Source organism: Monodon monoceros, unplaced genomic scaffold, assembly GCF_005190385.1.
Source record: "Monodon monoceros isolate NGI ecotype Baffin Bay Population unplaced genomic scaffold, NGI_Narwhal_1 Super_Scaffold_22, whole genome shotgun sequence".
NCBI lineage: Eukaryota > Metazoa > Chordata > Mammalia > Artiodactyla > Monodontidae > Monodon > Monodon monoceros.
In genome coordinates this window covers 21,124,815-21,139,832 of record NW_021703779.1, presented here as the reverse complement: position 1 = coordinate 21,139,832, position 15,018 = coordinate 21,124,815, and the positions used below count along the sequence as shown (strand labels likewise).

Genomic DNA, 15,018 nt, shown 5'->3' with positions numbered 1-15,018 from the left:
TTTACAAATTCACTACCCATTTCTGATAACATGAAAACAGTATAAGGATAGACATATAGATCAATGGAATAGAATTAAGAGTACAGCAATTCGGGCTTCCCTGGTGGCGCAGTGGTTGAGAGTCTGCCTGCCGATGCAGGGGACACGGGTTCATACCCCAGTCCAGGAAGATCCCACATGCCGCGGAGCGGCTAGGCCCGTGAGCCATGGCCGCTGATCAGCGTTTTTTAGCAATAAAATATTTTTAATTAAGATATGTACATTTTTTTAAGACCTAAAGCACATGTAACAAACTACACTATAGTGTTAACATAACTGGGAAACCAAAAAAATTCATGTGACTCACTTTAGAGCGATATTTGCTTTACTATAGTGGTTTGGAATCAAACCCGCAATATCTCCAAGGTATGCCTGTTTAGATAAACTGGATTTCATCAAAACTTAAAACTTGTACATCAAAGGACGCTATCAAAAAAGTGAAGACAACCAACAGAACAGGAGAAAATATTTGCAAATCACATATAAGGGATTTGCATCTAGAATATATCAAAAATTCTTTCAACTCAGTAAAAAAAGACAAAAAACCCAATTTAAAAGTGGGCAAAATGGGCGTCCCTGGTGGCACAGTGGTTAAGAATCCACCTGCCAATGCAGGGGACACGGGTTCGAGCCCTGGTCGGGGAAGATCCCACATGCCGCAGAGCAACTAAGCCCGTGCACCACAACTACTGAGCCTGCGTGCCTGAAGCCTGTGCTCTGCAACAAGAGAAGCCACCGCAAGGAGAAGCCCGCACACCGCCACGAAGAGTAGCCCTCGCTCACCACAACTAGAGAAAGCCCGCGCACAGCAACGAAGACCCAACAAAGCCAAATAAATATATTTTTTTTAAAAAAAGGGCAAAAGATCTGAACAGACATTTCTCCAAAGAATACATACAAATGGCCAATAAGCACGTGAAAAGACGCTCAACATCGTTAACCATCAGGGAAATGTATATCAAAACCACAAGAGGATACCACACTTCATATCCACTAGGATGGCTATGACCAAAAAGTATTAACAAGTACTGGAGAGGATGTGGAGAAAATGGAATCTTCATTCACTGCTAGTGGGAATGTAAAATGGTGCAGCTGCTTTAGAAAACAGTCTGGCAGTTCCTCAAAAGGTTAAACATAGAATTACCATATGACCCAGCAATTCCACTCCCACATATATACTCAGAAGAGATGAAAACATATATCCAACAAAAACTTGTACACAAATGCTGATTGAAGTCCTAACTTGTACACAAATGTTGATTGAAGTCCTAACAGCCAAGAAGTGGAAACAACCCAAAAGTTTATTAACTGATGAAAAGACTAAAATGTATACCCATACAATGGAATATTATTCAGTAATAAAAAGGAATGAAGTACTGATACATGCTACAACATAGACGAATGCTGAAAACATTATGCTAGGTGAAAGAAGCCAGACACAAAGCACCACATATTATAGGATTATCACTGATATGAAATGTCCAGAGTGGGCAAATACAGAAAGTAGATTAGGGCTTGCTTAGAGTTGGAGAGGATGGAGAGGGATAATATGAGTGATAGTTAAAGGATATGAGGTTTCTCCTTGGGGAGATGAAAAAATTTCTAAAATTGATCGTGAGGATGATTGCACAAGTTTATGAATATACCAAAAACCACTGAATTGCACACTTTAAACGGGTGAACAGTATGGTATGTGTATGAAAAGCTATTACCAAAAAAAAAGTTTATTCCAAAACTTAAATTGAATCTAGGATTAGAAAGGAACACCTAACTTCCATTCATCTCCTACCTAACTGTCCTAATTAAAAGACATGAGAGATGTCAACAAGACCTAGAGTGACATTTCCTTGATCATATTAATATCAGAGGCACCCAAAGAATATTTTGTTTCCTGCAGCTGTTATAAGGCAGTGCCTGACTCATCATCACCAGATCTTCTCCAACTTTCCCTACTGTACAAACTGATGTTTCACAAAATAGCATCTTGACTATGCAGCTGCAGAGTGAAACTGTAGGAGGGTGAAGACCACTGCAAAGAAATTAGGGATGCCTGGCAGCTGTCTCAGATTCATGGAGAACTAAGAAACAATTTGAGTAACAAGTGGATGATTCAAACACTCCACCTTTCAGAGAGCCAGAAAACTCCTAAGTACCATAAAGCAGTGCCACCATATCTAGCCCGACCAGAACCAAGTAACAGCCACAGCTACTGGTAGGGAAGAAATGTGTCATTAATACCTTGGATGAGGCGTGATGTCCACAGACTTTCAGCTATAGCATTCATTTATTCAACAAATATTTCACATCTAATATGCCAAAGGATTTGATGGCGAATATACATAAGTAGCTAAGATGCAATAGACAGTTCCTGTCCTCAAGAAACATACAATCAATTTAGAAGCAATCACAACATCTAGAGAGCAAAGACTAGATGAAGAGGTCATCCTGACCTCAAAGGCAGCTATACTGTGACAAAGAATGTTTGTGCCAATGTACACTATCCATGACACTACTACTTGCTACTTTATCATCTTTTTTTTTTTTTTTTTTTTTTGCGGTATGTGGGCCTCTCACTGTTGTGGCCTCTCCCGTTGTGGAGCACAGGCTCCGGACGCGCAGGCTCAGCGGCCATGGCTCACGGGCCCAGCCGCTCCGTGGCATGTGGGATCTTCCCAGACCGGGGCACGAACCCGTGTCCCCTGCATCGGCAGGCGGACTCTCAACCACTGCGCCACCAGGGAAGCCCTAAAATACGTATTTTACGTACATATATAAAATATACTAAAATACAGTACAAGAGCAGTTTGTGTCTATCTGTATTTACTTTTTCAGGAACATTAAAATCTATATCAATTAGCACAAACCCAGGGCCTGAAAAAAAGATGACTATAAATAAAATTTTTAATAAAAATTTTGTAAGTCTGAGCTCTAATACAAGAATCTACTACACTATGTCAACCATTACTAACGAAACGTCTGGTTTTTTGGATGACTTTCTTGGAGGGTTGACTTCCTACAAGAGTAATAAAGGTAAAAGACAGTGTGCAGCTGAAGGTCGAACTAATGCCATGAACTTTACTCCTTAGCTAACAAGTTTAAGACAGAAAGGACAGAAAAGGGAAAGAGAAGTCAAGAACAGAGAGTGCTTTCTCAAGTATTTCACCAGATCCTCCTCCCCTCATAAAGCACAATGAACCCAATTCCCTCCTTTCTCCAGCCTTGCCCCTGGGTTGCCTAGTCGTGGGATAGAAAATCCGGTAGTTATATTTAAAAATAGCATTTTCATTTAAATAGTGCATCTTACATACAAACTTAGGTCTCCCAATCTCAGCTGGCCCCTGCAGTTCGTTCAGCAATCTGTAAGTTCTTAGCTTCCTGCCCTGGCCCATCCCCATACGACATAGGCTTTTCAACCCTTTGCCACTACCCTTCAACTCCCACCCAACCTCTGCAAGTCCTTCTATATTAGCAGGTGAATTTGCTACACAGAGAAAACAGCTCCCAACATTCAAACACTCCTTTTAAATTTACTGTCCCAGGCCCAGGCTCTCCAATTTTCCTGATCCTTAACTGCCTTCCTGTCTCGGAGAAGGGGACTCTTTCTCTCTAGGACTCACCTACCAGCCTTCCACCACTGCCCTGGACCCTACTCCGTTCCTCTGCTCTGGAACCTGCTCCAACTGTTAGCCCTTCCTATATCTTCAGTCTCTGTTCAACTGTTTGTGTCCTGCACCTGTAAACCTACATATATGCTCAACACACTTCCACCATCCATCCAACCATCAAAAGCTGTACTCTTGCTTCTTCTGTCCCTTCACTGACCAAAATGGCAATTTATACAAACTGCTTCACCTACTCCACCACTTCCACCAACTTCTCAATCCATTACAGCTTATCTCCTCTATCTCTTCTCCACTGGCCCATGCTTTATTGAAACTATTCTAATTAAGATACCAATAACTTTTTATACAATTTTTTAAGGTTACTTTCCATTTATAGTTATTACAAAATACTGGCTATATTCCCCATGTTGTACTATACATCCTTGAGCCTATATTACACCCAATAGTTATAATAATAAAAAATTTAAAAATTAAAAAAAATAAAGTTGCCTTCCCACAAAAATAAAACAAAAAGGATAATTCAAAAAAAAAAAAAGATATCAATGACCTCCTAACTGCCTAACGAAAAAGCCCACTCCCTCCTCAGTAACTAACACTCTTAGAAATTCTGCTTATCTTTGACAGTGTTAAAAACATTCTAAAGATTTTTCTCCTCTTCCTCTTCCTAAAACCTCCTGACTTTCATAGGCTCTCCTCTGCCTACTTCTTAAATGCCCAAAGGATCCATACTTGACACTCTTTTTTGACAAGCACTCTCTGGGGACCACCACCCATTTCCACATAGGGTACTACCTATATTCCGTTGTCCCATATTTCTTCCTCTAGTCACAAACTCTCTCAAAATCACCAAATTCATATTTTCAACTGCCTACAGAAAACATCCACCAGATTGTCCCCAGCAAGCAACCTAAACTTTTAACAGGTCCTGAAACATTTTCTTTCCACCAAATCTATTCCTCCTCCCAGGTAATGGCATAACCAGGCACCCAATCTCCCACGGCAGAAACCTTAGTGTCCTCCTTGAATCGCATTCATTTTACTTCCTAATCTCTCTTAAATCCAGCTCCCCTGCTCTACTCCCATTACTATGAAGGTACTTAGGATCTTCTTTATCTCATGTAGGAACCATTCCAACTTCTCTCATGTAGGAACCATTCCAACTTCTACTACCAGGATTACCTTCCTAAAATAAATTCAAACTTGAAACAGGATATTACATTTTTCCTTGTCAGAGTGGCAAAAATTAAAATGGAAAACAATACCCTATGTTGGTCAGAGTGTAGGGAAAGGGACATTCTCATAAACTTGGTGGAAGGAATTATATTAGGCAAAATACCGAGGCAAATATAACCAGACTTATAAATATGTATACCCTCTGATCCAGCAATATTATTTCTAGAAATTTATTTTAAGTAAATAAACAGAAAGTGCACAAAGATATGAGTACATCCTAAAGTTCCCATTATTCCCAACAGAAGCCAAGACCTTTTTGACATACTATATACCATTTGCCTAGAATGGCTCCCTCCTATCCATGTCCTTCTTCATCCTGCAAAACTAGGAACTCATCCTTGAGTTCAAAGGTCAGCAACTCCATTCTGTCTCCACAGCAATTTAGTCACACCTCTGCATCACAGTGTAACCTATCTTTCTCTCCCACTGTAGACTGTAAGCTCTCCAAGGACAATGGTTTGTGTAATTTTTTTTTCTTTTTGCGTTACGCAGGCCTCTCACTGTTGTGGCCTCTCCCGTTGCGGAGCACAGGCTCCGGACGCGCAGGCTCAGCGGCCATGGCTCACGGGCCCAGCCGCTCCGCGGCATGTGGGACCTTTCCGGACCGGGGCACGAACCCGTGTCCCCTGCATCGGCAGGCGGACTCTCAACCACTGCGCCACCAGGGAAACCCTGTGTAATTTTTATTTAGCACATATCCATATTTGTACTATCTACAAAAACGTCTGACACATAGTAGGGGCACAGTAAACACGTGTTGAATGAAGGCATTTTCCTCCTCTTTACACGAAGAACTCTCTGATTTCCAAAATCTTAAGAACTTTTAAAAGGTATTTCCTGGGCTGCCCTGGTGGCGCAGTGGTTGAGGGTCTGCCTGCCGATGCAGGGGACACGAGTTCGTGCCCCGGTCCGGGAGGATCCCACATGCCGCGGAGCGGCTGGGCCCGTGAGCCATGGCCGCTGAGCCTGTGCATCCGGAGCCTTGTGCTCCGCAACGGGAGAGGCCACAACAGTGAGAGGCCCGCGTACCGCAAAAAAAAAAAAAAAAAGGTATTTCCTAAAATGCTGGTGGACTCCAATATTTTATATTAAATTCCTGTTTTATAACAGGTATTTAAGCAAAGCAAATGGTCTCGTGCATTTATATAAGCAAATAGTCTGTGAGTCTTTATTTGTCTGAAGTTTAGTTCCTAGAGGCATAATCAGAATTTCCACACTGGGTCAGAACTGTGGTCTATCCAACTGAGGATTAGGATCCTCAGGATCTCTGAAAGTGGTACCAAGAAATAAATTGTAAGAAGACATAGCTGTTCTCCCAGATGTTAGAGGTGTGTTCCAAAACACCTTACTTTTCTTCAATAACCTAGTATGAGTCCATCATACTTGAAATCATGTTTTGGAATATTTGTTTAAATACTATGCCAGAGCTCTTTTCCATGCTATCTGTTACATAAAGAGCATTTTACATAGTACATAGTATTACATAAGTAGTACTGTACATCCATATACAAGAATATAAGTAGTTTCGGTATATATTTTTCCTCTAAGTTGAACTCCTTTTAAGTTTCAAGGGGGTTCCTAATTCTAATGAAGGCTGGTAACAGCCTAATCACATCCTTTATGATTTCACAAAGTTCAGTTCTAGTCCTTTCAATCTCTGATCTCTAGACTGAAGAAATCTCATCTTTCTACTGTGTCCTTACAGAGAAATGATTCTACTCTGTACCATTCCACTTTTCTTAATTTTGAGTTATCTCACAGGCTCCAAACTGAAACAACAATGAAGGAAGGTCCATGAGATTTAGTTTTATAGAAGTCAAGAAAACTTCACCCCTGATATAAGTTAGACAGCCTTCAAAAACACCTTTGACAACCACTGTACCCCAAGACTTACAAGAAATCATAAGGTAGTCCTCACAGTTGCTTTTGTCGTCATCTTGCTGGTCCACAGGAATCCCATTGGCATCTATGACTGCTTCAGAGGCACAATCTGCTACCAATACTTCTTCTGACACTACGTCAGCTGTCAGAGGATCAGTGACGATCTCTGCCTCTACGACACTATCATGAACAATGTGTTCAACATGTCCAACATCAGACACATGTATGGATTCACTCGTCAAGACGTGTTCTGGCATAGACATTGAGGCTGAAGTAATATCAGAAGCTAAAACATCATCTGGGACTGTGCAATGTGCTAAAGAAACTTCTTCGGTTACATCTGAGTCCAGCACTTGCTCAGGAATGATGACCGTTTCAGATACATCTGCTTCTTCCATGATATCTGGACATTGAACATCTTCTATAACAACGTCCTCGATAACATCTTGGATTACAACTGAGTCTGGGTCATCAGGAACAAAGTTATGCACAGTTATGTCTGAATCCACAACATCTGAAACAAAAACAGTTTCTTGTACTTCCACAACAATTTGATCACCATCCATGTGTGTAGCATCAGCTCCTTAAAAAAAAAAAATTAAAATCACAAATTTCAGGTAGACATGCATGACTACCTCAATTAATATAAATGTTACTTAATTTCTACCAGGAAAACAAACTAGCTCCTCAGTTGTCTCAAACATTAAGATAGATTAAAGAAATAGAGATAATCTATTTTTGAATCATATCAGAAATAGAAATTCTTAATACAAGAACTTTTATACTCATCCCAAATCAATTAACAGGTAAGGAAATAAAAGAAAAAGTAAATGAGGCAGTCACACACACAAAAATATATTCATGAAAGTAATATTCTAGGCTGACTAAAACTAAACCCATATGCATAGGTACTTAAGGGATGATTATAAAAATTAATAAGTAAAGCAACTTCAGGTGGCAAATATACCATTTTCCTTCATTATATGTTTTTCACTTCTTTCCCTTCTTGCTCCATCTCTCTTTCAACTCATATTTTTTTCTCCTGTCCATCTCTCCCATGTTTTCTTTTACTTCCCTTCATTTCCCCTTTCTCCTCCTTTGTTCTAGAACAATATCCCACCAATATCCTCCATTTATGATTATGGAAATTCAGAAACTATCCTCCGAATCTAGAATATAAAAAGAATCGGGCCATAAATAAAAAGAGGGCTAGAAGGCCACAGTTAAAGAGAAAGACAACTGGTTAAGGAGCCTCTGTAGACAGATAAAATGAATAAAAGTGCAGTTGCTCTGGAGCAATGGAAGGTGAGGTTAGTTGGAGTGGGGCCTGCCCCAACCTCACCAGGGTAGTCCGCCTCCATTCAGCTTCCTCCCATCCCCCCATATGCCAATCCCCCTGGCACTTCCTCAGAACATAAGAAACCCTACTCTAGTCCACTCTGCAGTTAACAAGTGAAGGTAGAGGGTTGAATCAATTGAAGCCCAGTGAGATTAAATGACTTCACCAAGATCACACAATTTGCACAGGTTATGGTGCTCAGTAAATACTACTCTGAATAAATGCCACAAATGAGAATCGAAATCAGATATCCTTGCCAAAAACATAATGTAAGATAAAATAAAACAAATCTGGTACCTTGGCTCCTGATCCAGAGAAAAGCAAACAATATTTTATAAAAGTCTTACCTAAAAAGCTATTCAGTCGATTAGTGCTTCTGGATGTGACTCAGACCAGGCTGAGTCCAAGCAGCTGCCTAACTCAATGACTCTGTGTCAATGGCCAGGCCCTCAGAGAGACACATGGCTTTTTTTTTTTAAACAAACACAAATAATCAACAAGGGCCAAAGAACCTTTAAAAATGTAAGAAATCTTAAAGCCAGTTAATATCCATTTTATTTACACCTAGAAATAATAGAGAGTGCTTGCTTTAATTCCCACAGAACTTCTACAAAATGCTTTATGCTGTTTTCAATATTCTCAATATTAACATCAAGCAATAGATCACTGTAATCTCCATTTTGCAGACATGAAGATGAAAGTATTTAGTGGCAAGAGTACTGGTTAGAAAAATCTAAATCAGAGAGCAGGATTTGGACACTTATTAGTTTTGTGACCTTGGGCAAGTCATTTAACCTCTGAGTTTCGGTTTCCTCATCAGTGAAATGAGGACAGTAGTATCTGCCATGCATACCTCACAGGACTGCTGTGATGATCAAATGGGAATATATGGGAAGTGTTCTGAAAAACTGTAATGAAAGGTTTCATTATTATTAGGACACATGAAAATGGAGGCCCTGGCAGATTAAGTGACTTGCTCAAAGATAAACAAACACCATAAGTGTTAACAATCAGGGCTAAAATGCAACAGCCCTTCAATCTACCCCTTAGCCCATGATCCAGGCTTGCTTGTGGCAACATTAAGCTAGTAAATGGTGTGCTTTTTTCTCCAAAGAGCTTAGTCTCTCTTTCAAGCACATTAATTATACTTCATGTTCTAAAGAAGAAAGAATCAAAACTTTGCATTTATCATTATCAAGCTGAAATTACCAAATGTGAGTCAAAAGACTATCCCAAATTGTTAAGAAAAATACACAAACCCCCAACAGACTTAGAGATTAAAGAAGAGTTAAAATTAAAAATCGCTAATATTTAATTTCCTGATAAAGTTAATTGCTATTTCTTTAGTATGCAATACAGTCATTTCAAGTCCAATGGAAAACTCATTAACGTTTTATTTATAAGGGTAGCTAATTAGTGTGATACAAAACCATTTTATATTACAAAACCTAGCATAATCACTTCACTATGTTATATAACTGGAACCATGAGTAATCCAAAATTGTGAATACTTTTTTCCTATTTTTAGAACTTCATAAATTTAATTCTCCTTGTACAGTTTGGGGAGTGAGGTAAGACTCCTTTTGCTAACTTGCGAGAGAGAGGATTTTAAAGTAGGATGGGGTCAGAATATGGAGGGCCTTAGGTTTATACTTTACCTGCCGGGTAATGGTCTATGTGGAAGAAAGTAGAATGAAGAGATGTAAGCAAGGAATATTTTCGAAGGGAGAACTTTAACAGGACTGAACTAAACACTAAGGTTTTGATAATGTTGCTGTTACTGACAAGAATATGAGTGTTGGTTATGAGGGAGCCAAATTTTAAGGAGGGGAATAATAATATACTCACTTTAACATCTCTAAGCTTGATAGGATAACAAGATACCTAAGTGTAAATATCAATGACAGCGTCTAGCAATTTTTCCACTTGACAACCAACTCCAAATCTGGTAGGTGGGAAGTGGAACAACCCCAGTAGTTATACCTGTTGCATCAAAATATGAGTTTGGCTCTTGTGGTTGTAATTCAAGTCCATCTTCATCCATGGCCTTTAATTCTCATCAGTCACAGCTCCTAAATTAGGCGAAAAAGTAAACCAAGTATTACTTTTTTTAATATATGTATTAAAAAATGTCATCATACTATTTACATTTCTGAAACACCAAAAATTATGTGACAGATGAACATCTATCAAAAATGTGTCTATCTGAAATAAAAGGGAAAAGTTAAAATTAAATTGCCAAAAACATAATGATACATGGGCATCTATATGACAAGGAAAGGTGGATAAATCAAATAAGTCAGCTTTGCCTCGACTTTTTGAGATACTGCTTACATACATCATACATACATACGTACATACATACACACTGCAAACGTCTTGATGCATTCTGACACATGCATAAATCTGTGTAATCACTACTCTACCCAGATCAAGCCAGAGAACATTTCCAGCACCCCAGCACTCTGGTCTCCTCTCACTCTGTATACTCCTCACGCCCACAAGAGTAACCGGCTTTATTAAGGTTCAATTTATACTCTGTAGCTTATCGGGAGGAAATTCCTGCACAATTTTCATATTACTTCTCTGAATTTAATGTAGTCTGCTATTTTTCAACCAATACGCTAAACAACGGTTAAAGATTCGAAGTGCATAATTACAGTAAACACCCTTTGGGATTTCTGCCTAACTTACAATGACCTCTTAACTAATCCCCCAATCGGGCTTCCCTGGTGGCGCAGTGGTTAAGAATCTGCCTGCCAATGCCGGGGACACAGGTTCAAGTCCTGGTCCGGGAAGATCCCACATGCCGCAGAGCAACTAAGCCCGTGTGCCACAACTACTGAGCCTACGCTCTAGAGCCCGTGGGCCACAACTACTGGGGCCGCATGCCACAACTACTGAATCCCATGCACCTAGAGACCATGCTCCGCAACAAGAGAAGCCACCACAATGAGAAGTCCACGCACAGCAACGAAGAGTAGCCCCCACTTGCCACAACTAGAGAAAGCCCGTACGCAGCAACGAAGCCCCGGTGCAGCCAAAAAAAAAAAATATTTTTTTTAATAAATAAATAAGCCACACACACAAAAAAAATACAAAAAACTAATCCCCCAATCTAGAGAAGTAAATTCCTGCAGTGTATTTATACTCTCCTGGCCATAGTTGATTGGCACTAACTATAAAACGGTAAAAATAAGTTCATCTTTGAGCACAATAAAATCAAAGTCCTACCCCTGAGAATCGAAACCACGAGCAAAGGTCACTCAGTCTATCTTTCTCTGTCTCTGTCTCTCCCCTCTCCTCTCCTGGCGGCTGGAACATATGAGGTGAGGAAGGTCATTTTCCAACTTCAGCTTAGACTAGTGAGATAAAGTTTACAAGTAAATAATAAAAAGAGGGCTTCCCTGGTGGTGCAGTGGTTGAGAGTCTGCCTGCCGATGCAGGGGACACGGGTCCGTGCCCCGGTCCGGGAGGATCCCACATGCCGCGGAGCAGCTGGGCCCGTGAGCCATGGCCGCTGAGCCTGCGCGTCCGGAGCCTGTGCTCCGCAACGGGAGAGGCCACAACAGTGAGAGGCCCGCATACCGCAAAAAAAAAATAATAATAAATAATAATAATAATAAAAAGAATCCAGTGAATGCTCTGAGAAATAGAGGAGAGGGAGCAGGGAAGGGAGGCTTACCAATAATAGCTTTTTAGCTCCTGGTTCTAGACCTTTCTGAGGTCCAGCTACAGTCTACCTTGAGTTTTTGCAAGCCACCCCAATGACCTTACTGATTCCTTTTCTACTTAAGCCAAAAACTTACAACAAAAAAACCCAATCAAATAATATACTACTTAGTACTAATCATTGCTTCAAAGAGCACACATCAGGGATTAGGGCTTACTCATGTTGCAAATATTACATAAACCTCCTCCCTCACTGGTTTCCTTATCTCTACTTTCTCACTTTCTAATCCAACCTAAATGGTTCTATTAGATGCATCTTTCTTTTACTTTTATCATTTTTTGCTGATGATATAAGTGCCGCATGCTGCTTACTAAAATTTCAAATAACAACAACAAGAATCATTTTTCTAAAGCATCAGCCAGGTGATATCAGGCCTCTGTTCAAAAAATGTTTAATGGCTCCCTGCTGCCTGCAAATAAAGTTGAAACTCCTGCCATCTTCTAAGTTCCAGCTGCAAACTATCTTTCTCTCATTATCTTCCCTAACTCTCCTTCAGGCACCTTGCCCGACCACCATATGAACACACTTCAACCAAACAAAAATGCCCCATGTCCACATAACACCCAAACTCTATATTTGCCTCAGGGTTTCTTCTACCCAGAACACCTTTCCCCTATCATCTCTGCTTGGATCTTCCAAGTCCCCTTCCCCACACACACAAGAAGAAAAAGCTGAAAATAATCTCTCCCCACTCTGAATTTCTATAGCACTTTATCTTTTTTCCCTGACTCTACTTGTTGGCTGTAAATTATGATTATTTATGTCTTATTTTCAGATGCCAAACTTGCATTTATATACATATATATACTCCTTAATGAAATATCCATGAGAAACTCAATTAATGTTAATATAAAAAACAGATTTTCAGCTTGTCAACTCTGAGACATATTCTATTCATTTTCAGGAAAGAGCATGTTTGACGTTATTTACTCAAAGTGCTTCAAACAAAAGGACCAAAAAACAAAAAAAAATTTCAACTATAAAAAATGGAAAATGTACATGCTCTGAATAAGCTGTCACTGCTCTCTCCCCATCAAAATCACCTATAGCCATAACACTTTCTCCCCTTTTAAAAATGTAATTACAAAATGATAAACATAAGCTAATTTTCTAAGCATAATGGCATAGTATACATGAAATCAAGCCAATTTAGAAGGCAATAAATGGGGTTCCTTAAGGTATTTAAGGCTCCTCTCCCCAATTTCCCTACATAAACCCAAACCCATCAACTCTAAGAATTCTCCACCTGCACAATAACTCCTTTTCTCAGCTTTTCTACTAGAGTTTGATGGATAATCCCCTCGATTTTGAAATTCTCTCCTACCTCAGTTTAAGTGACATCCTATTCCTCTTCCCATCTTCCCAACTGCTGTTTACTCTGCTGCTCCTCTCCCACTACTGCAACCCTGCCCAGGGTGGGACACTCAGCCCTCTTCTCTTCTTTTTCTTTATTCCAGGGTTTCAACTAGCATTTACACAAAGATGATTCCCCAAATCCACATACTCAGGGTAGTACCTAACACTTCCACCAGACTGTCTGCTGAACATCTTTTTTTGTTTTTTTTTTTGGCGGTGGGTGCTGCGTTGGGTCTTCGTTGCTGTGCGCGGGCTTTCTCTAGTTGTGGCAAGTGGGGGCTACTCTTCGTTGCAGTGCGCGGGCTTCTCACTGCAGTGGCTTCTCTTGTTGTGGAGCACGGGCTCTAGGCGCCCAGGCTTCAACAGTTGCAGCACGTGGGCTCAGTAGCTGCTGCACGCGGGCCCTAGAGCACAGGGGCTTCAGTAGTTGCAGCGCCTGGGCTCAGCGCTGCGGCACGTGGGCTCAGTAGTTGTGGTTCGAGGGCTGTAGAGCGCAGGCTCAACAGTTGTAGCGCACGCGCTTAGTTGCTCCACGGCATACGGGATCTTTCCGTACCAGGGATCGAACCCATGTCCCCTGCATTGGCAGGCAGATTCTTAACCACTATACAACCAGAGAAGTCCCATGCTGAACATTTTCATCAGGAGAAAACCTTGCTTTCTCCTGACATGACCACTAAGGCCTTTTCCTTCTTCCCTGCTTATATTCCGTCAGGTTGTCAGACTGTCCCTCCCTTCTCCACAACTTCCCAGGAATCTGTCCCTTTTTACTCCCACTGTCACCATTCTCAGCTTCATATTTCCTGATCCCCAGGGAACAAAAATAGCCTCTCAACTGGCCTTTCGCTTTCTGCCACTCCCACAACAAATGACCAGGAACCTACAACTAAGGGCTGGTGCCAAATGCCAGGGCATTGCTGCAATCTGTGGGCAGACTAATCCTCGGAAGTACTGCTTTGATCATGGCACTCCCCTGCTCAGAAAGCTTCGGCAGTTCCCCAAAATTCAGGGTGCTCTAAAATATTAACCCAAGCTACCATAACACACTTATTTCCCAACATTTCACATCATACCCATTTCCTAACAGATATTCTGGCCCAAATGGAGGGTGTCCACTCACCTTATTTTGACTCAGGTAAGCAATAGTTGTTCAACAAACAGTTTTGACTGGTTATTTTTCCTTCTATTTTGTCATTATAAAAACTCAAATCAGAAAAAAACATGTTTTGAACTTCTAAGCAGAGATGACTATACTTCAACTTTGTAATCCCTGTGGGGTTAGAAGTAAATCTCTCTCACAACCAGAATGAAACCAATGTTCTTAGGATAGAACCTACTCAGGAAAGTTCTCAGGACTGTCATAAAGTAAGGGTGGGGAGCACAAGCTGATGATGTAATGCAAAGTGCCACTTCCTTTGCTGCAAGAACCAAGCCCAGAGAACAGTTGAATCTGAAGACAAATAAGCAGACCCATTCAGAGAACCAAGAACCTAACGCTGTGGGCGAACACATACTAATGTTCAGTCTGATTATCAAATGCCCCCAAAATACTTCTGGGACGTCACTCTCACCTTAAGCTCCGTAAAATATTCCCTTCCCAGATGCAGGAGTCATGATTCTAAAAATGCTATGGAAGAATTCACAACAGAAAAACGTACCATTTTAAGGGAAATACCGGTTTGAGAGAAACTCAGAAAATTCACAATAATTGTCTTCAATTCTTCAAAATAAAGCAATAAAAATACCATGCCAAGTTAATAGCTATAGCAGTGGCATTTTATCTGTCTTAAATCTGGGATAATGAATATAATTTG

At 40.5% G+C, this 15,018-nt stretch overlaps 1 protein-coding gene across 3 annotated transcripts in view; it reads right to left on the bottom strand.

Annotated features, from left to right (window-relative positions):
- Positions 1-15,018, bottom strand: part of ZFX (zinc finger protein X-linked) — a 56,122-nt gene that overhangs the window by 17,772 nt on the left and 23,332 nt on the right. Inside the window, exons 2-3 of one of the 3 annotated variants that reach the window (XM_029240403.1) lie at positions 10,099-10,187; positions 6,790-7,359 (exon numbers count right to left, since the gene is read on the bottom strand). In XM_029240403.1, coding sequence (XP_029096236.1) covers positions 6,790-7,359; positions 10,099-10,159 — 631 coding nt within the window. In that variant the 5' untranslated portion in view covers positions 10,160-10,187. Of the gene's footprint in view, positions 1-6,789; positions 7,360-7,743; positions 8,312-10,098; positions 10,188-15,018 lie in introns of those variants that run through there. The other 2 variants (XM_029240405.1, XM_029240404.1) reach the window with 2 other exon arrangements.